The sequence below is a fragment of the Bubalus bubalis genome, chromosome 2 (assembly GCF_019923935.1).
Source record: "Bubalus bubalis isolate 160015118507 breed Murrah chromosome 2, NDDB_SH_1, whole genome shotgun sequence".
NCBI lineage: Eukaryota > Metazoa > Chordata > Mammalia > Artiodactyla > Bovidae > Bubalus > Bubalus bubalis.
This window is the reverse complement of record NC_059158.1, coordinates 173,146,812-173,168,293: the sequence shown is the minus strand read 5'-3', so window position 1 is coordinate 173,168,293 and position 21,482 is coordinate 173,146,812. Positions and strand designations below refer to the sequence as shown.

General features: G+C 54.4%; 2 protein-coding genes across 8 annotated transcripts in view; one reads left to right on the top strand and one right to left on the bottom strand.

Moving 5' to 3' along the window:
* The window catches only part of KIAA1522 (KIAA1522 ortholog), a 28,232-nt gene extending 13,691 nt beyond the window's left edge, over positions 1-14,541 (top strand). For 4 of the 6 annotated variants that reach the window (XM_025278483.3, XM_025278482.3, XM_044937971.2 and 1 more), the window contains exons 2-7: positions 7,933-8,103; positions 8,189-8,244; positions 8,536-8,659; positions 9,214-9,330; positions 9,432-11,954; positions 12,387-14,541. In XM_025278483.3, coding sequence (XP_025134268.2) covers positions 7,933-8,103; positions 8,189-8,244; positions 8,536-8,659; positions 9,214-9,330; positions 9,432-11,954; positions 12,387-12,394 — 2,999 coding nt within the window. In that variant the 3' untranslated portion in view covers positions 12,395-14,541. Of the gene's footprint in view, positions 1-5,759; positions 5,898-7,932; positions 8,104-8,188; positions 8,245-8,535; positions 8,660-9,122; positions 9,331-9,431; positions 11,955-12,386 lie in introns of those variants that run through there. The other 2 variants (XM_006054662.4, XM_025278484.3) reach the window with 2 other exon arrangements.
* A 281-nt stretch (positions 14,542-14,822) lies between these two features.
* Positions 14,823-21,482, bottom strand: part of YARS1 (tyrosyl-tRNA synthetase 1) — a 31,208-nt gene continuing 24,548 nt past the window's right edge. The window contains exons 9-13 of one of the 2 annotated variants that reach the window (XM_006054661.3): positions 19,672-19,807; positions 18,579-18,676; positions 17,512-17,705; positions 16,853-16,994; positions 14,823-15,671 (exon numbers count right to left, since the gene is read on the bottom strand). In XM_006054661.3, coding sequence (XP_006054723.3) covers positions 15,561-15,671; positions 16,853-16,994; positions 17,512-17,705; positions 18,579-18,676; positions 19,672-19,807 — 681 coding nt within the window. In that variant the 3' untranslated portion in view covers positions 14,823-15,560. The remainder of the gene's footprint in view (positions 15,672-16,852; positions 16,995-17,511; positions 17,706-18,578; positions 18,677-19,671; positions 19,808-21,482) is intronic. The other variant, XM_025278485.2, reaches the window with a different exon arrangement.

Below are 21,482 nucleotides of genomic sequence, written 5' to 3'. Positions count from 1 at the left end.
CCTCTGGACCTGGAGCCCCAGGGCCACAGCTGAGAGAAGGGGTGCTCCTGTTACCTCCCCTGCCCCCTTCCCTCTACATCTCCTTCATGTGACTAGGGTGGGACGACCTGTGATCAACTGTAAGTCTAGACTTGCTTGTTGGAGCCCTGGGCTTCCAGATAAAGGGCTGGGCCAGCCCTCTCTGGTCTGAGGGATCTGAGATAAGCTGAACCCCCTTGCTGCCCCAGGCCCTGACCCAAAGTGAGGGACCATTGCCCTCTTTCTAGGGGCAGAGTCATGCATGCCAAGGGCTCTTTAGAACTTGTCTCCCCAGCCCTCCCACCTCACAGAGACTGAGGCCCAGAAGAAGGCAGTGCCTGGTTCAGGATCGGACTGCAGTGGAGGAGCAGTGAGAGCTCAGGCCTAGGACCTCTGACTTCCAGGGCAGTGGGATATCTGGTGTGGGATCCGAACTCCCTTTCCTCCCAAATGGGGGTTAGGGCTACCAGATGGGGCTAGGTCACTGAGGAGCTGATAGGAAGCTGATGTTAAGTGTCCCTTATCATACTTTATCTTAAAAATGGTTCTTAACGCCACTTGAGATTTGAAGAGCGCTCTGCAAGTGGGTGGAGGAGGAGGCCTCTGGTGGCATGGAAGAGCAGCGGCCAGTCTGAGCTGGTCTCATATCCTGACTCTGCCGTTATTAGCTGCGTGACCTTGGACAGGTCACTAACCCTAGGGGAGTGCCTTTGTATGACGAGGAGCATTTAGTGAGACCATGTGTGTCTCAGTCATCACTCAGTCAGTGCTAGCTTATTTATTGTTGTAAGTAAAAAGTCCCCACAGGGCTTCTTGGGTGGCTCAGTAGGTTAAGAATCCACCTGCAATGCAGGAGACACTCCTAGGAGACATGGGTTTGATCCTTGGGTCGGGAAGATTCCCTGGGGTAGGGCATGGCTATCCACTCCAGTATTCTTGCTTGGAGAATTCCACGGACAGAGGAGCCTGGCAGGCTGCAGTCTTTGGGGTTGCAAAGAATCGGACATGACTGAGCGACTGTGCACGCACACACAAAACAAAGGCCCCACACCTGGAGAGGCAGAGGGTCCCTCTGATGATAACACTTTGTCTTTACACTTGGTTGCGTGGCTTTAACTTTCCCAGGCACTCTATGAGTGGGGATTAGTCCCACCTTGCAGTTACCCTGAGAGGCTGATTCGTTTGTTCAAGGCCTGGAATCCAGACCTTCTGACTCCTGGCCTTTTTCTCTCCTGGCTTCATGGTGACTGCCTCTCTGGCATCTATAATGAGGATAATCATGCCTTGAAGGAACAAAGGAAAGGATTTGGGAAAGTCAGAATCGCACCCTGGCCGAAAGAGATTATTATGTCATTGTCAGCAACAGATGCTGACCCGGAAACTCATTATGACATTTACTAATATTATGGTAGCTAATTCCTCCCTGTGTTACTGTCTGTTCCCCCAGGCGCCTGTGGGATGGGATCCTCCTCTCCCTGTCCCTGGCACTCCCTGCCCCCAATATTTACCTTAGAACCGGCCTGTCAGCTCTGTCCAGGCTGGGGCGGAGCTTCACACTGAGAAAAGGAAGGGGGATTCCCATTGTGCAGAAGTGGGGTGCAGAGTTCCCCTACTTTGGGCCATGAGTGAGGCTACTGCCCCCTTCCCCCTCTCCGACCCCTTAACTGGCATTTGGAATGAGACCTGGGTTGTGGGCTCAGCCACTTCCTGGTTGGGTGACCTTGAGGAAGTCACTTTCCCACAGGCCTCCTTGCACTCATCTGTAAGAGGGGAGCTCACACCTTCCTTTCAGGTTTCTTGTTCTTCAAGTTCTTCGAGACAGTAGAAGAGAAAGTGTGTCGAGAACTGTAAAGCGCCTCCACCTGAGAGTTACGTTTACTTCCCTTTGTCTTGCCTCGCCTCTAAGAGAATAAAATCTACCCGTGCTTTGGATGCTGCTCCCATAGGAAGGCCGTGGTCCCCTCTGGGCCTTGGGTGGCCCACCAGTACAGCTGTGGAGGGGTTGAGACGCAGAGGCCTCCAAACACCCTGGATCCTGGCTCCAGAGCAAGGCCACCTGGGCAGCTGTGCCCTCCCCCTTCATTCCTCTCCCCTGAGTCAGGCCGGCCTGGCTGTAGGTGCGCCACAGCCCCCGCCCCTTGCTCTGGAATGGGGCAGGTTGAGGCCTCACCCCATGGAGGATGTTGCCAAGACAGTGTGTACGCCTGCGCACAGGTGCACGTGGCCTTGGAGGGGCGGGGGCTCCCTGCCCCATTCCTCCCTGTCCCCAGGCTCAGGAGGGCCCCAGAGCCATGGATACGTGTACCTGCCTTCGTGTACAAGCAGCCACCTAGCAGGGCCCTGCGTGAATCTGTGCAGTGGTGCTCACATGGCTTAAGGAGGCGTGGGTGTGCTTTGTGGATGTGTTCGTGAGGGGCCCGCCTGTGGGGGTGGCCCCAGTGAGACATTTTGGAGGTGCGAGCTGCACACCTTTGCTGGTGGACAGTATCTGCAGGTGTGTTTCCTGGTGTGCCCTGCATCTTGGGAGGTGTGCCTGGGATCAAGGTGTCTTCTCAGATCCGGGAAGCCTCCTCCCCCGGGCAGGTAGGCGGTGGAGGCAGCGCGGTGTGCCTCAGCCCGGCTGAACCTCTGAACTCTGCTGGGGCAGAAGGTCCTGGAACACGGACTCCAAGTGTGGCCTTTGCCAGGGTCCTTCACTCTTCTGGGCCTCAGTTTCTTGGCGAGGTGCATGCTCTCCACCCAAGACTCAGCTTACTGAGCCTCTCCCCAGAGGAGCTACAGGTGTGTCAACCTGTGCCTGAAGTGGCTCAGAGTGGCTTCAGCCCTGGCCAAGCCACAGTTGGTTGGGGGCGGGGTGCTGCTGGGGAAACCAGATGTTATCAAGTGTGAGAGCCTTGGATCAGACTGGGGAATTTGCAGCTGTGGCCCTGACCGCCGGCTGCAGGCCTGGGACCCTGATGCTCCCCCCGCCCCTGACTTAGCAGAGCTCAGCCCTTAGTTTCCCTGGTTGGGGGAAGCTGAGCATGACCCTACAGGGTTGAAGGCTCCAGTTTGGGGGCCAGCCAGAGCTTGGGCAGTCTCCTGGCTCTCTGAGCCTCACAGGTCAGTTACCAGGAGAGTACCTTTGAGTACCTACCTCAAAGGACTGTTGTCAGATCTGAGAGGGCAGAGACTGCCTTCTGCCAGCGTCTGGCATGGTGCCTAGCATGAATTAATCACCCTACAAGTGTCAGTCTACTGCTCTTTTCTGTTTGAGTGGGACTCATAAGAGGGGTGGATGGGTCTGGCCTAAGAGGGAGGGAAGAGTGGACGATGTAGCCAAGAAACCTCCCATCTGTGGGGGTGATCTCTGCTTCAGAGGGAAGATCAGGTTTGTAGCTGGCACAGCAGGCAGAACATGGCTTTTGGATTCAAGTGGTCTTGAGTGCCAATGCTGCCCTGTCATTTACCAGCTTTATTATAATGCTTCCCCTCTCTGGTGTCCATTATCGTCATCTGTAAAATAGAGATAAACGTGCCTGCTTCTTGGGAATTCCCTGGTGGTCCAGAGGTTAGGATTCTGGGCTTTCACTGCTGGGGCCCGAGTTCAACTCCTAGTCAGGGAACGAAGATCCTGCAAGCTATGCAGTGCAGCCAAAGGGGAAAAAAAGCCTATTTCTTAAAAGTTGTTGTTTAGATTTCAGTGATCTGTGGATATATACTATGTAGCCCCACAGAATTTTGTTCTCTGGAGAGTGAAGGCTCAGCTGTCTGCGTGAGTGGTCCATAAGAAGTGGCACAGCAAGTGAAGGACCAGCAGACGGATCTTATGGCATGGGAGCCACTGTGAATTCTTAGATCTCTAGGGACTCAGAGAGAGAAGGGTGCTGTGAGAGAGGGGTGTCCTCAGGTGAGTCTGGGGGACTGCACTTTATGGTTCACAGACCTGCTTGTCCACAGTCTCAGCTACTCTTTTTTTTTGGCTGAACCGCCTGGCATGGCATCCAGGATCTTAGTTTCCTAAGCAGGAATTGAACCTGTGTCCCTTGCAGTGGAAGCCCCTGGACCTCCAGGGAAGTCCCTCAGCTAGCTACTCTTTCTGGAGTTGCCAGGGGCAATCTCTTTTAACACCATCAATCCTCAGCTTAAACTTCAGTACTGACCTCTTGGGGTTCTTTGAATAAAATTCAGACTCTGCCAGTGCCAATGGGGCCCTCCCTGACCTGGCTCCTGCCTCTTCTCACCTGCTTTCTCTCCCTTGCTCACTGTATTCCAGCCACACTGGCCTCTGCTCTGTTCTAGGAAACCCACCCCATCACTCCTGCCTCAAGGCTGTAGGCTTGCTGTTGCCTCTTTCTAGAAGTTTCTGTGCCCAGCACTTGGCCTGGCTGGCTCCTTCTCATTCTTTAGGTCTTGCTTCCAACGGCTTTCCTTTGATGCCCCCTCAAGTTACGCACTTCCTGTCATAGCTCCTCAGCCTTCACTATCTGAAATTATTCTGCTAGTTCACCTCATTCATGTATTCATCAAATATTTATTGAACTCATTGTATGTGCCAGACACTAGGGATATACTGGTGAACAAAGTAAAAATTCTCCATTAGCTATAACACCTGCTGCTGCTGCTACTGCTGCTGCTAAGTCGCTTCAGTCGTGTCCGACTCTGTGCGACCCCATAGACCGCAGCCCATCAGGCTCCCCCATCCCTGGGATTCTCCAGGCAAGAACACTGGAGTAGGTTGCCATTTCCTTCTCCAGCTATAACCTCTAGTACTAGTTTAATAAATATTTGCTGATTAAACAAATGTTTTACAAAGAGTAGTTATTGGCCTTGTTTCCATAAGGGGTCATTACTTGAACGTGATGGAGCTAGATTTGAACCTGGACCTGAGTTCCATGCAAGTGCCTTCCTGCCCCCACTCGTATTGGCCTCATCTATGAGCTGTTGGCTAATTCTGTTCTCCTTGCCTGGTGACCCAGCAGAGTCACTGAGTCAACAGAGTGAGGCCAGCGGGAAGGATCCTGGGCAGGAGGAGCAAGAAGTCTGTGTGGAAGGCCTGCCTCTGCCGTGTGGCCTTGCAGAGTTCACAGTGCTTCCTTCTGGGGTTGCTGATGTCACGTCACCCAAGTGGGAAGACAGTCCTTTGGAAAACCTGGGGCTGAACACACACGAGGGGCTGTTAGCACCTGCTACCGTGATGGGTGTCTCCCTGGCATTCCAGCATGTGTCCTGGGCTGGCTCCCACTCCTGCAGAACCTCTGCCAGTGGCTTTGCCATCCCCACAGGCAGTCCTGAGCCTCTGCCTGGCTGCTGCCTGCTCTGAGATCCTTCCCCAGGGAAGCACTCTCACCAGCCAGGAGGACTTGGGGCTGGGCATCATGCCAAGTCTAATCTAGTGGCTCTTCCACCTCCCATCTGGCAGCTGGGACCCTTGCCTTAGCTCTGGCTCCTGACTGTTTAGAAAAAGACTTGGGAAGTGGCGGGGGGGTGGGGGGGGTGGGCATTGGGCGGCCCCTGGAGTTGACTATCTGACCCTCCTAGTCATCCTGTCTACAAGAGCAGGGTATTCAGAGACTCTGGGCCTCAGTTTCCCTGTCGGAGCCTGGGAGGGTTCCTATCCCAGCCCTGCACTCGGGGGCGGTGTCGGTGGTGGGCGGGATCAGTGGCGAAGGTGGGAGGAGGACCTGGGGAGCAGCCCCTCCCCCTCCTCTGGCTGGAGCCGGCGCTCTGCAGCTGGGCTCTGGCAGACTGGTCCCCTCAGCGCTGGGTTCTGGCGAAGAAGGCGTCGCTGGGCGTTCTGGAGAGGTCAGCGTAGGGGACGGCCCCATTGGCGCCTGCAGTCATGGTGGTGTTCCTGGGCCGCCACCTCCCGGCGCTCCTCGGGCTCTTTAAGAAGAAGGGTGAGTGGGTGTGGCTGGGGGGCTTAGATGAGGGATCCCTGACACCCCCATTTGCCAGACCCTTCTGTAGGATGGGGGATCGAGGCCGGGGAAGGTCATGGGATGGGGCCTGGGGGCTGGTAATGAGGCCAGACTGCCCTGTCGCCCGCGATGCCTTTGTCCACTGCTCTTCCACTGCCTTTGTCTGCTCCCTGCTTGTTCCGAGGGCGGCTCTAGGTGTCTCTGACCTTGAAGCTTGCAGCCCTTGGGCAGGATTGCCTTCCTCCGGGGGTGCTCATACTTTACTGGGTACATCCCAGTACTTAAGTTCCAAGAGGTAGGGCACCCCCTCCCAGGTGGGCTCAGGTGTGTGGGAGGATGGCAGGTGGAGAGCAGAGTGGAGAGGAGAGTAGTGACCCTGGAAGTTGGGGAACAGGTCAGGGAAATCCTGTTTGAAGGCCTGGGGGTTTGTTTTGAGGGGAGGGGCCTCTCCCCACTTTCTTCTAGGATATGGGCTTTCAGGCCTGGATTAAGATGTAGGGGCCAGAGCTTATTAGACTTTCTGGGGGCGCCAAAGGGCCCCCAAGTGTGGGTGTGATTCTGGAGGCCCCTCTGGGAACCTGTAGTTTAGTCTTGGCTCTGACTGCAGTTTGCTGGGTGACCTTAGGCAAGACCTTTCCTCTTGGGGCTTGTTTATGGACTTGTAAACTCAGGAGATTAGGGAGAGGATCACTGAGAGACGCCCCCAGCTCTGACCTTGTGGGTTTCCTGAGGATTCCCTGGGCAGGAGCTCAGCTGTTGAGGAATGGGCTGAGGAAGGAGGAAGGGACAGGTCAGATGTCTGAACTGAAGACCCTGATCTTGGGGCGTGGCCCTTTAAAGGGCTTGTTTTGTTCCTGTTGCTCCACAAGGTGCTGCCAAGGTCACGTGACCCACACCGAGCTTTTGCTTATGTTGTGGGTTCCATTTAAAGGAGAGCTGGGGCTGCACACTGCTGACACAGCCCCCTATTCCCAGGATTAGATAACCAGCTCCTCCATGGGCGGGGCCTGTAACAAGATCCTTTGTAATGGATCCCTGGGTCCTTGGCATCAGGGCCTGGGCCTTGAGGAGAGGGGGATACCTGGGACTGGTCCCCAAGAGAGGCTGGAGCTGCCTCATCTGGGAGTGGAGGAGCCGGGGTCCGTCTTCTCCCCTCCCCTGCCTATCCTTTCACTAAGGGACAGCTGCATGGGTGAGTGGGGGACCCAGGAGGCCATATCCTTGGTTTAGCCCACACCCCAGGACTTCTGGGAATCCAGTTATGACCTGTGTTAGTGCCCACCCCTTCCTAGTGTCCCGTGTGTCTTTTTCTTGGATCTGGGCCAAGGAGGTGTACAGAAAGGTGGTTTGTCTTTCTGTAAAGTGGAGCTCAGAATCTGGAGACAAGAGAAATGAATTTGCTCTGGCCTGTGTGTACACTGGAGTGTCTTACATGGGGCTCTGAGTGACAGTTGTATGTATATATGGTACTGTTTGCGTAGATACAGAATGGGGACTGTGGGATTCATGTGCTGGGTGTGCTGGGACTGGGGGCTGGATGTGCTGTGGTGTGGGCACGCAGATGTTGTTATACTTGGATGCTATTTGTTTGTGTACACACTAAATGAAGCCTGTGTTATGTGCATATATAATGGGCATATATGCCCCTATATGGGGCCCTTTGTGTCTTGTGGGTACTCAGATATATGTACACTTGGATACAGCTTGAGTATGTATCGTGTTGGCTAAAAAGTTCATTTGGGGGGTTTCCATAAGATGTTATGGAAAAACCAGAATGAACTTTTTGGCCAACCCAATTCTGGGGGTTTTTTTGTATGGAGTACATACCCGGGGGACTGTGGGTTGTGAGTACAGACTAGGAGAAGTCTGTACCGGGCAGGTGCCGGTACAGAAGGGTGCCGGGCAGGTGCCCTGTGCACCCTGGGGACTGTGGGTGCCCTTGCTGCAGTGTCTGTGCATTCGCAGGACCCAGATGCCTTTGGGCCTCACTTTCCTTCCTCCTTCATCCCACCAGGCTCTGCCAAGGCTGAGAGCGACAAACGACTGAGTGTGGGGCCTGGCCAGGGGCCAGGGTCTGTCGTGGACGACCACCAGGACAATGTCTTCTTCCCCACTGGGCGACCGCCTCACCTGGAAGAGTTACACACGCAGGCCCAGGAGGGGCTCCGTTCCCTCCAGCAGCAAGGTAATTGCCTCCCTCCCCATCTAGCGATGCTTTCAGCTCACAGAGTCAGGGGCCTGGCTCAGCATGCCTCTCTGATATCTTTCAGAAAAACAGAAACTGAACAAGAGTGCCTGGGACCATGGAGACACCCAGAGCTTACAGGTGCGCCCCGCCCCCAGCTCAGTCCTGACTCTTCCTCCCTCCCTGCTTGACTTGACCTCTGCCAAGTATATCTTTAACCTTTCTGGATCTGTTTCCTTCCTGTATTGTGAAAACTAGACTAGTTGCCCGCTGAGGGCTGGTGCAGGGTAGCTCTGGTTGATGCCTGCTCAGTGCTAGGTGATGCTGGGGCAGGTTAGGAGGGGTGAATCTGAGAAGTTCAAAAGGGGGAGCCTGCAGAGGCAAGGGTCAGCCCCACTCACGCCTCTGGGCTGATCCTTCTTCTCCCAACAGTCTTCCCGCACTGGGCCAGATGATGATAGCATCTCCTTCTGCAGCCAGACCACATCCTACACGGCTGAGAGCTCCACGGCAGAGGACGCGCTCTCCATCCGCTCTGAGATGATCCAGCGCAAAGGTGTCTGCTCACCAGCCGGGGATTCTTGGGCAAGGGAGGGGGAGTGGTCGGCACCCAGCACCTGCAGCTTTCCCTTTTCCTCCTAATCTAGTGTTTCTCAAGACTCTGTGACTCAGTGAATTCAGGAAACATAGTACCCTATGTCCTCTTGGAGATTCATGATGAACATTAACTGAAATGCAGGATAGTTCAGAGTTGAGAAACCTGGGTTTGAGCCTTGTGTTGATACAGCTGTGTGATCTTGGGCCAACCCTTTACCTCTCTGTGTTTCTGTTTGATGTTCTATAAAAAGGAGACAAGAATACTTACTTTATGGGAACAAATGCCAAGTGTTTAGAACACATAGTAAGTGTTCACTAAATGGAAATTATCCTTATCGACCTAGTAGAACCTTGCGGAAGAGCATCTAGCTTTAACCCAGTTTTGCCCATGCCTACTTGACGGTGGAAATCTTTTTTCACAGAGCTCTTGTTAATAGTCTGTAAAAGTCGTGCTTGGCGGAATGTGCCCCAAGACCTGCTCTAACAGTTTCTCTCCCCTGGACTGGCCCCCAGGCTCCACCTTCCGGCCCCACGACTCGTTTCCCAAACCATCTGGAAAGTCGGGGCGCCGGCGGCGGGAGCGGCGGAGCACGGTGCTGGGACTGCCGCAGCACGTGCAAAAGGAACTCGGTGAGCACCCCATTGGGGAGGCTGTGGGTGGGAGCCCTGGCCCTCCGCTGACTCCCGCCCACATCCCCACTGACTCTCACGTCCTCCTTGGTCCATTCCAGGCCTGCGGAATGAACGTGAGCCACCAGGTACGCCTCGGCCTCCGGGTCCACGGGACGCTGTACGCATTCCCACAGTGGATGGCCGTCCGGCAGGCCCGGCCGCGGGGCCAGGGGCCAGGGTGTCCCTGCAGGCGCTGGAGGCAGAGGCCGAAGCTGGGGCCGAGGCCCTACTGCAGCGCCACATCGACCGCATCTACCGCGATGACACGCTCTTCGGCCGGTCCACGGGGGCGCGGCCCCCGCCGCTAATCCGGCCCATGTCCCTCGCAGTGCCTGGACTGACGGGAGGGGCCGGGCCTCCAGAACCCCTGAGCCCGGCCATGTCCATCTCGCCCCAGGCCACCTACTTGTCGAAGCTCATCCCGCACGCCGTGCTGCCGCCCACCGTGGACGTGGTGGCCCTGGGCCGCTGCAGCTTGCGCACCCTGAGCCGCTGCAGCCTGCTCTCAGCCAGCCCGGCCTCCGTCCGCTCTCTGGGCCGCTTCTCCTCGGTCTCCAGCCCGCGACCCCGCAGCCGCCACCCTTCCTCCTCCAGCGACACCTGGAGCCATTCTCAGTCCTCGGAGACCATCGTGTCTGATGGCTCCACCCTCTCCTCTAAGGGTGGCTCTGAGGGCCGGCCAGAGGGCTCCGTGGCCAACAGTAGCGTGGCGCCCCCTCCGCAGGGGGGCAGCGGGCGGGGCTCTCCCAGCGGGGGCAGCACCGCCGAAGCCTCGGACACTGTCAGCATTCGGAGCGGGAGCCAGTTGTCTGGCCGGAGCGTGTCCCTACGTAAGCTGAAGCGGCCCCCTCCGCCTCCCCGCCGGACCCACTCGCTCCATCAGCGCAGCTCGGCGGTCCCTGATGGGCCCTTGGGGCTGCCTCCCAAGCCAGAGCGGAAGCAGCAGCTGCAGCCGCCCCGGCCGCCCACCACTGGAGGGTCGGAAGGGATGGCGGCCCCGCACTGTCCACCCAGCTCGGCAGGCGGCTGGGTGTCTGGCTTGTCTCCGGGTGGCTCCCGGCGCCCCCCACGTTCCCCAGAACGGACACTCTCACCCTCCAGTGGATACTCGAGCCAAAGTGGTACCCCTACCCTACCCCCCAAGGGTCTAGCAGGGGCCCCTGCTTCCCCAGGCAAGGCCCAGCCCCCCAAACCAGAACGTGTCACTTCCCTTCGATCTCCCGGGACCTCCGTCTCCTCCTCCCTCACATCTCTGTGTTCCTCTTCCTCTGATCCAGCACCTTCAGACCGCTCTGGTCCTCACATGTCGACTGCCCTGGGCGACAGGTTTGTCATACCTCCTCACCCCAAGGTGGCTGCCCCCTTCTCCCCACCTCCCTCTAAGCCCAAGAGTCCAAACCAAGCTGCCCTTGCTCCTGCTGTAGTCCCTGGGCCTGTCTCTACCACCGCTGCCAGTCCTGAGTCCCCACCCACTCCCCAGACATCCCTGACCGCACCTCAGGCATCTCCTGCTGCCTCCAAAGACCAGTCACCCCCTCCGTCCCCACCCCCATCATATCACCCACCCCCACCCCCCACTAAGAAGCCAGAGGTGGTTGAGGGGGCCCTGTCTGCCCCAGAGACTGCTGAGGAGCCCCTCCAAGATCCCAACTGGCCCCCTCCCCCGCCTCCTACCCCAGAGGAGCAGGACCTGTCCATGGCCGACTTCCCACCACCTGAGGAAGCCTTTTTCTCTGTGGCTAGCCCTGAGCCCGCAGGCCCTTCACCCCTCCCGGAGGCCTCCTTACCTGCTGTTTCCTTCCAGAACCAGCCCTCTGGTACCCCAGACCCTCCTCCCGCCCCGCCCGCCCCACCTGCTGCCGGCTCTGTCGCAGGGCTTCTGGCCAAGGCCCCTCGGAAGGAGCCAGTGGGCTGCAGCAAGGGTGGGGGTCTTCCCCGGGAGGATGCCAGCGCGCCCCTGGTCACACCCTCACTCCTGCAGACGGTTCGGCTGCGCTCTGTGGGCGCTCCCACGGTGGCTCCAAATCCAGCATCGGGGCCATCGCCCCCCCAGAAGCCACTCCGAAGGGCCCTGTCAGGGCGGGCTAGTCCTGCGTCTGCCGCCTCCTCAGGGCTCCATGCAGCTGTGCGGCTCAAGGCTTCTAACCTGGCTGTCAGCGCAGGCCCTCTGGGTGCCCAGCCCAATGGACCACCTGAGGCAGAGCCACGGTCCCCTGCCTCTACGGCCAGCTTCATCTTCTCCAAGGGCACTAAGAAGCTGCAGCTGGAGCGGCCTGTGTCCCCGGAGACCCAGGCTGACCTCCAGCGGAACCTGGTAGCTGAACTAAGGAGCATCTCAGAGCAACGGCCACCCCAGACCCCAAAGAAGACACCTAAGGCCCCCCCGCCTGTGGCTCGCAAGCCTTCTGGGGGCATTCCCCTTCCCACCTCCCCCAGCTTTCCTCGAGCTGAGCCCCTTACTGCGCCTCCCACCAACGGGCTCCCCCATGCCGAGGACAGGACTAAGGAGGAGCTGGCAGAGAATGGAAGTGTCCTGCAGCTGGTGGGCCCGGAGGAGCAGAAGCTGGGCCTGCCTAGTACAGGTACAGTGGGCTGGGAGGGGTGCGGTGTGGAATCCAGCACTGGTCATGGGACACAGGTATCGGAAGTTCTGCCCTTAGGGACTTGCTCTTGGATCTTGAAGGTTTTTCTGGTCTTGGGGTGTCTGGGGAGGTGACCTGTCACCTCTGATGAGCTCCATTGAAGGAGTTTGGTATGAGGGTCTCTGGAGTCAGACCTACTGAGTTTGAATTCCAGCTCTGCCATTTTATCCACCCATCCTGGCCTCGAGTTCCTCACTGTGAAGTGTGAGGAGTGATACTTAATAGAGGCAGAGGGAGCACTTGTAAAATGTTGAGCCCTGTGCTGTTGGCATGGTCAGTAAAGCAAGGGGGTGAGGATGTGCCTTGGGCTCTTAGTGGCCAGAACCAAACTCGGGGGCCCCTGGCTGAGTGTCCCTTCTTTGCCCTCTGCAGACGCATAGAAAGCTGGTCTGACCACCAGACACCTCGCTGGCACTGCTGACCCATCCCAGGAATACATTCTCAGGGACCTGAGTGGCTCCGAGGATGAGAGGATACGGCAGACACTTAACCTAATGGGGGGACGCCTGCAGCCTTAACCTCCACGGCCTTCGGTATTTATGCAAGCCTGTGTGGATCCTGTCCTCCAAGTCACCCAGCTCTCATGCCTTTTCCTGAATGGACTCACCTCTGGCAGCTGCTGCTTCAGTCTTGGCCTTAGCCTCATCTTGGAGGAGGTAGCTGGTGAGAGTGGATGTCTGCGCCCCCTGCTGGCCTCAAGGCCACAGAGATGGGGGACCACAGCACCTCACTTTTTCTTTTTGTTCATATCCAAATCATGCACATGCTGTAGTCCAGAATCAAAGCACTTTTGAAAAGTGGCTGCATGTCCATTCCCCCGGGCCCGTGAAGCCACATTCCAAGGGCCTGTCTACATGGCAGCAGCATCAGTCCCCAGCAGCCAGCCCTTGGCTGGGACTAACCTGTCCCCCTCTCCTCTGATCCAGTTTGCTCCTTTTCTTAGTTCTTGGAGGTAGGCAAGTCGTATTCCCACAGGCTTCTCCAGGCTGGAGGCAGGCTTGGGGCTGTGGCATTCCAAAGCACAAAAGGTGCAGCGGGGGTTAGTCCCCCTGTGCCTCAACTTACCACCAACCAGCTTCCTGCCTTCTAGTTCTGCCAGGTGCTTCATGCAGGGGACAGGAAGTGGGAGCCTGTCAAGGTCCAAATGGGTGGTGGAGAACACCAGAGGGGAGGTTCACAGGCTCACCCTGCCCTCCGAGAACAGAGCAGGGAGTCATGTCATGGGTCACTTGGCCCCATTTCACTTGATCAGGTTGGGGTGGGCGAGCATAACTCTTTAGAGGCAGGAGCCCACGGGCCATGGCAGAGTTGGGTCCCTTTCAGCTTGGCAGGAAGTACTGAGGACGTGGATGAAAGGGTGGGGCTGGGGCTGGCAGGGAAGAGCTTCTTTGGGCAGTGGGCTGGGACCTGGCCCTGTGGATTTCATCCTGACCTTCCTTTGCTCTGTGCATGTCCTTTCTGCAGCTGCCTGTTAGTGCAGGTGGTTCCACTGGGGAGGGTGCTGACGCTGAGTGACAGGATGGGAAGCCAAGGGTACATTCTATTCCAGACTTTTCCCTAGTCAAAGAGGGGGCACTTGATGCTCCTAGGGGCAGGCTGGGTGGTTCCCCCCCAGCCGTAGATGTCAGTCTCTGCTACTGATCTCTCCAGGAATCTTAGCGATTTTTCCATTTTCAACCAGTGCCACCTATGTTGGTAAGCTAGTTTCCTCCAAGGTTCCACGGGGGCGACCCTAGTGCTTCCTCCCGCTGCAGTGTGGCTGTCACCAGGGTCACCCCTTCTGTATTGATCTTCTTTCTTCAACAGTGACTCAGGCTTGAGCTGGACAAGGAACCTTTTTAGCTGCTTCTCCTCCACCCAGGAGACAGGTTGACCCTCTCCCAGAACAAGAGCTGGGAACACAGGGGATGTCGTTGGAGAGCCCAGGTTCCTCTGGCCTTCTCCACCATCTTCTCTTCAGCTATAAACCAGTGTTCTTCCGTGCCCGCTGGGTATGTGTTGTGCCTGCCCGGTAAGATGGGGAAGACAGTCGGTAAACCAGCTCTGCTCAGAGCTCTTGATCAATCTCCTGGGAATGAGGGACTAGGACCAGGCCAAAGCTTCCATGACATCAAGCCTAGGCAGCGGCCACAGAGCTGCTGGAGGTGAGAGGGAGCCCACCTTCTGTATCTTTGCCTCCCCTCTCTTTGTTACTCCTTATCTTCAGTTAGTCCTCTGAGCTTGTTTCCCCACCGGGTGGGACAGAGTTGAAAGGAGAAGGGAGGATCTCCCAAGAGGCAATCCTTTGTCCTCTGGGGTAAATGAACTTGACCTAGTGCACATGGAGACCAAAAGCCTCTGATTTTTAATTTCCATAAAAATGTTAGAGAGAGAAGTATATATATATATATATATATATTTCTTTAAATTTTTGAGTCTTTGATATGTCTATACAATCTGTTCCCTCTGCCCTGAAGCCGGAGTGAGACACATGGAAAAACTCTGTGTGGATTTCATTCGAAGGTGTTAATTAAATGATTAAAACTTGGCTGTGGCTGCTGCTTCTTAATGGGGAGGGTCAGGGTGGTGGTCTGCACCCCACATTTAGAAAGGAAAATGTTCTGGACCCCAAAGTGAGCCTTTTCTGCTCAACACAGCTAAAGGGAAAGTCAAGGTATCTGCGGTCCAGCCCAGTCCACCCATGCCCTCATTACAGGTTCAAAAGTCCAAGACACATGCAGCCCTAGGCAGGGGCGGAGCCCAGAGGCTGCTATACACTGTGTTCTCTCCTCAGTTGGTCCAGCTCACAGACAGGTCCCATCCAGGCACCCTTGTTCAGGTATTTTATTTGAATTTATGACAGCGACATTTAGTGGTTCTGAGATGGCTTATGGAGAAGTACCCCACCCTCCCCGAAGAAAAAACCAGCCTGTGCCATCCAACAACACACAGCTGGTTCAGGGAGTGTGCCCACCTAGCATGATCAAAGGACATTCCAGGAGCCCTGGGGCAGACCCTGCCCCCCAGCGCCAAGCCTCAGAGTTGGCATGCTGGGGGAAAGCTGCCAGCCACTTGGTAGACCACTAGGTTCTCTGTTTTCCCTTCCCTCCCCTTTTCAAATCCCACAGTTTCCTGTTGGGGAGAGGCTGTAATTAGCCCAGTTCAGGCACCAGATCCCAGCCAGAGACATGGCTGCCGTGGTAACTCTAGGAAAACTGGAAACCAATATTTTTCCAATTAGAAGGATTATGGCATAAACTTTTTCTGAGTTACGTTATATTGAAACCAGATTTGTCAGATCAGCTGCCAAGGGAAGAAGGTAGGGCTGGACTCCCTGTGCTGCCCTGCCCCCATCACTCCCCAGGTCAGCCTCTCCATGCAGACAGGGTGCTCCTGGATCCTAGGGAGGCTGAGCTGCCCCTCACCAAGTCTTGTGTCTTTTAAAAGAGTCCTGAACGTCCTGCTTTAGTGTCCTGGGAGATGGATAAGCAGGTGATGGACGGAGCAAATTAAGGAGAGAGCAGATGACTGAGGATGATGAGAGAAGGGAGGAAGCCGCCAGGCTGGCTAGCTGATGTTCCCCCCTTTCAGCGATTTACAGGAGACGGACCCCAGCTTGGTCATGAAGTTGGTTTGCTTCCACTGTGCAATGCACTCGTCAGAAATTTTAAAGTCAGCCTGGGCAAGAAAAATAACACAAAAAAGTGATTACAGTGATGGTGGCAGGAATGCAAGAAAACAGACTCGTGCACTACTCGAGTGTAAGGGGACCCAACTTCTCTAAGAGCAGTTTGTGAAAACTTCCATCTCCTATCATTCGCCCAAGGTAAGGTCACTTTAGGAATTTAGGTTAAGAAAACAATCATGAGTAAGTACAAACAACTGGTATAATACATCTACTGTAGCATTCCAAGTGAAAATCTGAGAACAACCTCAATGTCCAAATAAGGTTTTGGAAACGATCATTATGATACTATACTATATATATATGATTCTCACTCCTCAGTATTTAAGAAGATGGGTAAATTTTTGAGGCATAAAGTTAAAAAAAAATGAATAAATATATGGTATGACTCAAACTACCAATATAAACATTATCACTATACATAAAAGAAGTCCAGAAGGAAACCAATCACTAATGACATTTTTCAGAACCAGTAGGCAGCAGAATTATAGATGTTAGTTTTGTTCCCCCTACATTTTAGACATTTCTACAATGAAAATTTATAGCCAGAAAAAAATAAGTTGATTCAAAAAACCAGCCTGGGAAACTAGTAAAGGAGGGAGTGGACAAAGCCAGTTGTCACTTGCAGGAGCACGGAGAGGTAGAAACTACTCTAAAAGCCCTCCAGAAACACTTGTCAAGGAAACGAAGTATTAACTAGATAAAGCCACACATGCAGTGACTTAGCTGTATAAGGAGAGTGAATCTCTGCTGCTTTATGCAGTGATGTAACCCCAGCACCTAGAACAGTGCCAGACATACATGTTAGGGACTCAATAGGTGCTAAATGAATGAATGAATTCTGGGCAGGTGATGCGAGTCAGTGCTCTGAGAATCAGTGCTCTCACACCAGGCTGGGCAGGAAGGACTCCAGGAGGGCTCTGATCCTGGCTCTATCACTTCCGGTGACCCTGTGTGGCCATGCCAGATAAACTGGGGATCATCTCCCATCACAGACTGAAGGTCTACCGAGGAAACAGCTGCAGTCCCTCACACGCTGCCTCTAACAGCCTGTCAGCACGCAGTGCCTGTGAGGGCCCGTGGGCTCTCAGGCACCTCATTTGAGAGACTGGGATGAAGGAAGAGAGGGGCTTACATGCAGGAAGGCCCAGGTGGGGAAAGTGCAGCGTGTTACCTGCAATTTCTCAAAGACTTTCTTCTTGGGCTTCAGCTCTTCGTCTGGTTGGCCCTTCTCATAGCCCTTCACAAACACTCGCTCACCAGGAGCAGAGCCTGCAGGAGGGTCTAGAGGCTCAACCTTGCGGTTTACCCCTTCTCTGGAAGGACACAGAGCACAGTGAGACAGTGAGGCCATGGATGGCCTCCAGCCACTGTGGAGGCCAAAGCACTGGGGCCTTTACCTCAGGGGCTCTAATAGGATTTAGGGTACCCTCAATGCCAGAGCCCCAGGAGCTCCTCACTGCTGGACCACATCTCTGGACATTACCAGCACTGGGTCAACCAGGGCTCAACTGAAATCCTATGTCAGGAAAGATTCCAAAATTTGGGCTTTTAAGGGATATGACGTAATAGCCAATGAACTGGGTTTGAATCCTGGCTTCACCCATTACTAGTAGAGAGACTTGAGCATGCACATAGCTCTGAATCTTCGATTTCCATTTTAATACAGTTAACTTCAGGTAAAGTGCTTCATCCACGGTTCCTGTACAGTAAGTAACTCCTCTTTCGGGGAGCGTTCTCAGGGCCTCCACCTGGCATGTGGAAGGGCAGCATGTGGGCCACCCCTCTCTTCCTGGCCTCCCAAGGCCCTCTAGCCCCCCAGTTCTCACTCACACAGAAGCACACAGGAGCATGCCTTGGGACTCGACTCCTCTCATCTTCTGGGGTTTCAGATTGCACAGCACCACCACCAGCCTGTCCTGCAATTCCTCCTTGGGCACAAACTGCACCAGGCCGCTCACCACAGTCCGTGGCTCAGCTTCCCCCACATCAATCTTCTCCACATACAGGCTGTCTGCATCTGGGTGCTGCCACAAGAGATGTCAAGTCTTGGAGAGTATCCCAGTGGAACAGATCATGGGGCCTGGCGAGTCCTCTGGCTCCAGAAAGGGGCATCCACTCCCTACAGGGGCCCCAAGAGGAACCCTCTAGAGCTAACTCTCCAGGTCTCAGATAGCAGACATAAGAAGGGGCCTCAAAGAGCCAGATTTGAGTAACATGAGGCTAATTATGTGTGTTAGAGGTGAAAGGAGTCTCTAACAGAGATTAAAATGGCCTGGAGTGGCTGGGTGACCATCCTTATGGCCAAATGTGCGCTGGAAATCAACCCCAATCCTGGGGGGGACTGGAAGATGGGGGACAGCTACCAGCTTCACCATCTGAAACAAGAGCATCAGCAGCTCTTTGAAGGTAGTTTTGGTGGTTGGTCTATATGGTGAAAAGCAAATATATACTGGGAGAAAAAAATAGCCAGACCACTGGTCCTAGGCCACTGGCTACAAAGCGTTCTGCCTCTGGCAAAGAGGAAGTCCTTCTTTCTCCCTTCACCATTTTCTGGGGTGGGGACAGGGAAAGACAAAGTAGCTGATCAATGATAAGGCCTGCAACTAGTCCAGACAAGCTGAGAGACACCAGGTGAGTCCATCAGGCTGGATGTGATAGATAAACAAGTTCCTTCCGACTAACATCCGCTCTGTACTGAGTTCCTGGCTGTGTTTGGTTGCATAAGGTCCAGAGATGGCCAGGGGAAAAGCCTGACGCCTGGAACTAGATGCTTAGGCGCTGACTTGCAGTATGACCTAAGGGATGTTGCTCTCCCTCCCAGGCCAGGTTTCCTCCAGATGGAAGCAGACAAACCTGACCCCTGTCTGCCTCTCCAGGACGTGGTGGAAAATGAGTACCTTGGCCACACTAATGACTTTCCCCACACGGATATCCAGCCGGGATGGGATGACCTCCTCTGGCTCCGAATTCTTGGCAGGGCCTTTGACAGCTGGCTCTGGGGATGAGAATACCCCAAGGCTCAGAGCTCTCCTCCTTCCCACGACAGGTCAGCTGCTGATGCCCTCAAATGAGGACACGAGCAGGACTTAGTGCAGAATCCCCAGAATCCACCCACTGAATTGAAACAGAGGCGGCCGCTGCTGAGAAGAGAAGTACCAGATTTTACCACTCTCCCCCTCAGGTATTAGGCTGGAGGGGAGAGGAGGGGTTGGTGTGGCTTTGCCGCCATTCCCATGTTCCGTATTTAAGTACTGAGCCTTTTCTGGGACGAAAGTGTTATCAATGTTAACAATGTTAACATTGTTATTAACCAATGTTAACATCTCAGCTTCCTGGCTACACGGCTGGTCGACTAAGAGCCAGTCAGGAAAACGTAGAAGGGAACTGGGCGAATCTAGAGATCAGCTTCCCTAAGGAGCTGTGCAGGCCCTGCCTGAGCAGCTACGTCAGCCTCAGGGTCTAATGCAGCCTCTCTCCCTAACTGAAGACATGGGTTTTGTCAAAGGACCAGGGCACGTGTCTCACAGCAGCACTGCCAGTAGGGTGTAACCGCTTCAGGTGGCTCAGCGGTGCACCCACGGCCAATGCAGGCGACATGGCTTTGATCCCTGAGTAGGGACGATCCCCTGGAGGAGGAAATGGCATCCCCCTCCAGGATTCTTGCCTGGGAAATCCCGTGGACAGAGGAGTCTGGTGGGGCTACAGTCCATGGTGTCGCAAAAGAGTCGGTCATGACTTAGCGACTAAAACAACAGCAAAATTGCTTCATGGTACCGACCAAACCAAATTCAAGATGACCGGAGTTTTCCATTCTAGCAGTCAATGGGGCATGATATTCCTGCATTTCAGGCCCTCCCGGCTTCTTGGGCCTGAACTGAAGACAAACCCTTTGCTGAGGCACTGACAGGCTCTCTACATGTCTCTCATGCTCTCTCATGTCAGCAGCCCCCACAGACCCCCCTTCCCGGGCCCCTCCCCAGCTGGCCTTACTCTGCTTTGAGGGATCTGGGTAGGCAGCGCTGGACAGTTTCTTCAGAGCAGGGGTATTAAACTTCTCCCGGATGGGATCCAGCAACTTGTTCAGGGCAACTTCAACAGAATTCTTGAGGTCTCCAGGGTGGACAACCTGCAAGTGTGCAAGGCCGGGTGAGAAGGGGCACAGGACACCTGGATCTACTAAGAAAAATGTGCGGATGGAATGCACGGTGTTTTCCCAGCAGTCTTATTCGAACCTTAGAACAACCTTGTGAAGCTGGAAGAGCAGAGACGGGGACACAGGTTCAAAAGGTTATCTAGTTTGTCAGAGACCTAGGTCTTCTGACACTGAATTCCATACTAACTTGAGAGTTTGTAGAGGCTAAATGTTTCTAATTAGTCAAATTTCACTGTGCGTGCTAAGTCGCTCAGTTATGTCCGATTCTCTGCAACCCCACGGACTAGCCCGCCAGGCTCCTCTGTCCATGGGATTCTCTAGGTAAGAATACTGCAGTGGGTTTTCGTCCCCTTCTCCAGGGGATCTTCCTGAGGAAGGGATTGAACTCAAGTCTTTTGAGTCTCCTGCATTGGCAGGTGGGTTCTTTACCACAAGCGCCACCTGGGATGACTCAAATTCCTCCAATATGCTGAGTAGTGGCATAAAGCAGGTATTATTTATATGCAGGGAAACATTCACACAGGGAACCCAGGGGCTATAGACAGCCTGGGGGGTGGGGGGAGATGAGTGAGCGAGAAGGAAGAACAAAGACTCTGGAGATAAATCACCTGGGGTGAGAGTCCCAGCTAGCTGGGTGACCCCAAACCAGGCACTTAACTGCTCTGAGCTTTGGATTCTTCACTTTAAAAAGTAAATGAAAATAACAATACTTGTATCTTCCAGCGTCGGAATGAGGATTAAATCACTTAACGTGGGTGAAAATGATGTGTAGTGCTAGTACATGGGAGGAGTTTAGTAATTCCATTTTTTCTTCTCGAGTCCCATGACTAGAACCTTTACATCCTAAATCTGGCCCGAAAGGATCTTCTAAGGTATTCTGACAGATGCCCCTTAGGTATGAATACATGTAATAAAACACCTATGTTTTTGTTTCTGATGTTACTCCTTCATTTTCTCAGGAATGGTGTTTTTGTTGTTGTTGGCCACACCGTGTGGCATGTGGGATCTAGTTCCCTGACAAGGGGTTGAACCTGGTTCTAGAACCAAGTCCTAATCACTGGACCACCAGGGAAGTCCTTCCTTTTTAACAAAAGAAAAGCTTTAGACCTGCACTGTCCAATATGGTGGCCACAAGCCACATGTAGATATTTAAATCTAAGTTAGAATTCAGTTCCGCTGTTGTACTGGTCACACGTGGCCAGTGGCAACTGTGTCAGTGCAGATAAGAACATGTCTACCGTCATAGGAAGTGCTGCTGGTTATGTTGTCAGGCTCTTTCTCAGAAACATTTCTTCTATTACTTCTTAGTGGAACAAAATGAAGGTGTTAGTCACTCAGGCGTGTCTGACTCTGCAACCCCGTGGACTGCAGCCTGCCAGGCTCCTCTGTCCATGGGGCTCTCCAGGCAAGAAGACTGCAATGTGTAGCCATTCCCTTCTCCAGGGGATCTTCCCAACCCAGGGATTGAACCTGGGTCTCCTGCTTTGTAGGCAGATTCTTTACCACCTGAGCCACCAGGGAAGCCTTCTTATCATTCCCACAAAGGCCTGCTCATGAGGTTGAAGAGTTGAGTGTGGGTTCTGTGGCCTGCCTCAGGCTGCAGACAGAGGGTTTCAGAGCAACAGCTGCCAAATATCCCAAAAATGGG